At 62.7% G+C, this 3,183-nt stretch overlaps 1 protein-coding gene across 1 annotated transcript; it reads left to right on the top strand.

Annotated features, from left to right (window-relative positions):
- The first annotated feature begins 6 nt into the window (after positions 1–6).
- On the top strand, positions 7–2,635 carry LOC122193975 (dehydrogenase/reductase SDR family member 4-like). The gene is made up of 7 exons (XM_042894887.1): positions 7–11; positions 547–648; positions 763–833; positions 936–987; positions 1,269–1,403; positions 1,788–1,843; positions 1,941–2,635. Exons 2-7 carry the CDS (start codon positions 607–609, stop codon positions 2,053–2,055), a joined length of 471 nt encoding a protein of 156 aa, XP_042750821.1. The 5' UTR covers positions 7–11; positions 547–606; the 3' UTR covers positions 2,056–2,635.
- The last annotated feature ends 548 nt before the right edge of the window (positions 2,636–3,183 follow it).

Raw genomic sequence — 3,183 nt, 5'->3', positions numbered from 1 at the left:
TGGTGCAGACGGTGAGGGGGTGGGGATGTGGGGTTATGGGGGCAGTGGAGGTGGGAGGGGGATAGAGGGAGATATGGTGCACTGGGGAGCGATAGGGTTGTGGAGGGCAGGGGGTCGGTGGGAGCCCATGGGGTTATGCAGGGTCGGTGGGGCTATGGAGATAATGGGTTACTGGGGGCAGTGAGGCTATGGGGTGCAATGGGGCTATGGGGTCCCATGGAGTCAAAGAGCTCTGCGGTCAGGGAGGTCCCGTGGGGTTGTAGAGCACCATGGAAGTTCCACTGTTCTATGGGGAACTGCTGGGGTACCATCGCTCTGTGGGGTGCGTGGGGATCCCATCATTCGGTGGGACTCGATGGGGGGCCACCCGTCTGTGAGTAGTCCCATGGGGTTACGTGTCACCATGGGATCCCATTGTTTGGTGGGGGCTCCCATTGGTCTGTGGAGGCCTCACTGAACCCAGTATCTGGGTATCCCGTGGGGTTATGGGGTCGTCCCACTGGTCTGTGGGGGCCCAATCACTCTTTGGGGTGAATCCTTCCGCAGGCATTGGACACCTATGGTGCCATTGACATCCTGGTCTCCAACGCCGCCGTCAACCCCGTCATGGGCAGCACCCTGGAGGTCGAGGAGGCAGCCTGGGAGAAGGTGACCCGCCCCCCCCCCCCCCCCCCCTCCCCACACACACCCTTCCCCACTGACCACAAGCACTGACCACGACCCACTGACTGCACCCCACTCTCATGGCTCTGCCCTCTCCAGATCTTCCAGGTGAACGTAACGGCAGCAGCGATGCTGGTGAAGCTGGTGTTGCCTCACATGGAGAAGAGAGGGTGAGAGGGGGTGGGCTGTGGTGGGAGAGAGGGGTTTGATGGAGAGAGGGGCTTCTTGGGGGTGGGCCCATCTGACAGCGCTCCCCCCTTTTCTTCCTGCAGTGGAGGCACCGTGGTGTTGGTGACATCAGTGGCCGGCTTTATTCCCAACCCAGTGAGCGGGGGGCAATGGAGGCGGGCGAGGACTGCTGGGATGGGGGGAAGGGGTGGGACAGGGGGTGACAGGGGGTGCAGTGGGGAGGTGGTGGGGGCGGTCAGACAGTGGGGTGAAGGAATGGTGGGCGGTGGGTGGAAGAAGGGCAAGGGGGAGGAATGGCTGCTGGGACGCACGGCGTGCAGCCGCTGATGGGACAGATGGACGTGTGGTTGGGACAGACAGCAGAGGGACATGCGGACGGACAGACGGGTTGGTGTGATCACTCCTGTGCCCTGCAGGCTCTGGGCCCATACAGCGTGAGCAAAACAGCACTGCTGGGGCTGGTGAAGGTGTTGGCCCCGGAGCTGCGCGCCCGCGGAGTGCGGCTCAACGCCGTCGCACCCGGCCTCATCCAGACCCGCTTCAGTGCCGCCGGGGGGGGGGGGGGGGTCTGGGGAGGGGGGGGGGGGGGGGGGGGCCCGTGGGGCAGTGCTCAGAGTCCCGTGGTGGGGAATGCAGAGGGGTGGAGCTGTGCCTGGGGTGCGGGTCAGAGAATGATAGAATCACAAGGTTGGGAAGGACCTGCAGGAGCATCTTGTCCAGCCAAGGGGTCTGAGCGGGGCAGGGCAGGAAGCAGGGCCTCCTATGCGGGGTGGGGGGCGGGGGCTGGGCGTGGTTGTGGGGTGGGCGGAGCCTCTTGGTGGTGGACAATCTGACAACCAATGGGGGGACGGGTCGGGTGGGAGGAGCCGGTGGGGGGAGGGGTCTGCGATGGGCGGGGCTGGAGGTGAGCAGCCTGCGGTGTCCCTGTGTTGCAGCTGTGGAAGAACGAGGCCACCAAGGAACAGATGATGTCCCTCATGGGGATCGACAGGTGGGGAACGGCCCCGAGAGCCTCAGCATGGGGACGGGGACCTGTGGGTGGTGGCGGTGACAAGGAGTGACCCTGCGGTGTCTTCCCCTGCCCGCAGGCTGGGAACGCCATCGGATGTGGCCGAGGTGGTGGCATTCCTCTGCTCCCCCGCCGCCTCCTACGTGGTGGGAGAGACCGTGGTGGTGGCCGGGGGGACGCCGTCCCGCCTCTAAAGACCCCCGAAGAGGGATGGCATCACTGTGTGGCAGCGGGGTGGTGGGAGAGACATCCGTGTCTGTAGGGGAGCTCTGGGGACACCTGACGGGATGCTGAGCTTTAGTCCAGGAGGATGGGTAGACCTCCAGGTCTATAGGAGGCACCTGGGGCCATCCGGGGGGAGCTGGGGCCTGCAGAAAACTTCTGGGTGTGCCGTGGAGGTCTTTGTAGGCCCCAGTGTCCCCTTGGATGTCCCCGTAGTGTTTCTAGGGGGAGCAACAGGGAATACTGAGGCTTACAGAAGCATCTGGGGACATCTGGGGTGGTCCCTAAGGAATACTGAGGGCTGTAGGGGGTGCTTGGGATCTGTGGGGGATATTGTGGTCTACGGAGAAGTGGAAGGGGCTTTGTAGGAGACACTGAAGTCAATATGGGGCGTTTGGGGAAATCTATGGGGACATGGAGGCATAGCGACATCTCAGGGACACCAGGATCCATAGGGGACATTCTAGGAGCTGCCAGGTAAATTTGGGGTCACTTCAGCATGTTTGAGGCACTTTGGATCCCCCAATAAATCCACTGACGCTGCCCTGGTTACAGCTCAGAGGTGTCTATTTGGGGCCATGGCGGAGTGCCGTCACAGCATCAACGTGGGAGTGACCATCCTGGCAGCGTTGGCAGCCATCTTGAAGGGACAGGCATTGAGGTGGCATCTCCTTGGACCTCCCCCTTGGGGCTTTTGTCCCCCTTTGTCCACCAGTGCTGTCACTCCAGCACAGGAGGCCGCCAATGGGTCAGGCACAGCCCTCCCTTGGTGAAGCAGTGCTGGCTGTCTCGGATCACACGCTCATCCCTCATGTGCCTGAACTCTTCCAGGAGAATCTGCTCCTACATCTTCCCAGGCTCAGCGGGGAGACCCAGCAGCCTGTAGCTCCCCAGTTCCTCCTTCCTCCCTTTGATGCTTCCCTTTTTCCAGTCCCTGGGGACTTTGCCTGGCAGCCAGCTCAGCCAGCTCCCGTAGGACCCTGGGTTGCACGCCATCCAGCCCCAGGCACTTGTACACATTCATTCTCAACAGTCAGTCACAGATTTGCTCTGCCCTTGCAGCAGGGAGGAGTTTGCTCCCCCGGTTCCCACCTGGAGGT

Source organism: Lagopus leucura, unplaced genomic scaffold (genome assembly GCF_019238085.1).
Source record: "Lagopus leucura isolate 7727_CA_CO unplaced genomic scaffold, USGS_WTPT01 34961-0_obj-0_obj, whole genome shotgun sequence".
Lineage (NCBI taxonomy): Eukaryota > Metazoa > Chordata > Aves > Galliformes > Phasianidae > Lagopus > Lagopus leucura.
The sequence above is the reverse complement of the archived record's forward strand: the minus strand, read 5'-3'. Positions and strand labels throughout refer to the sequence as shown.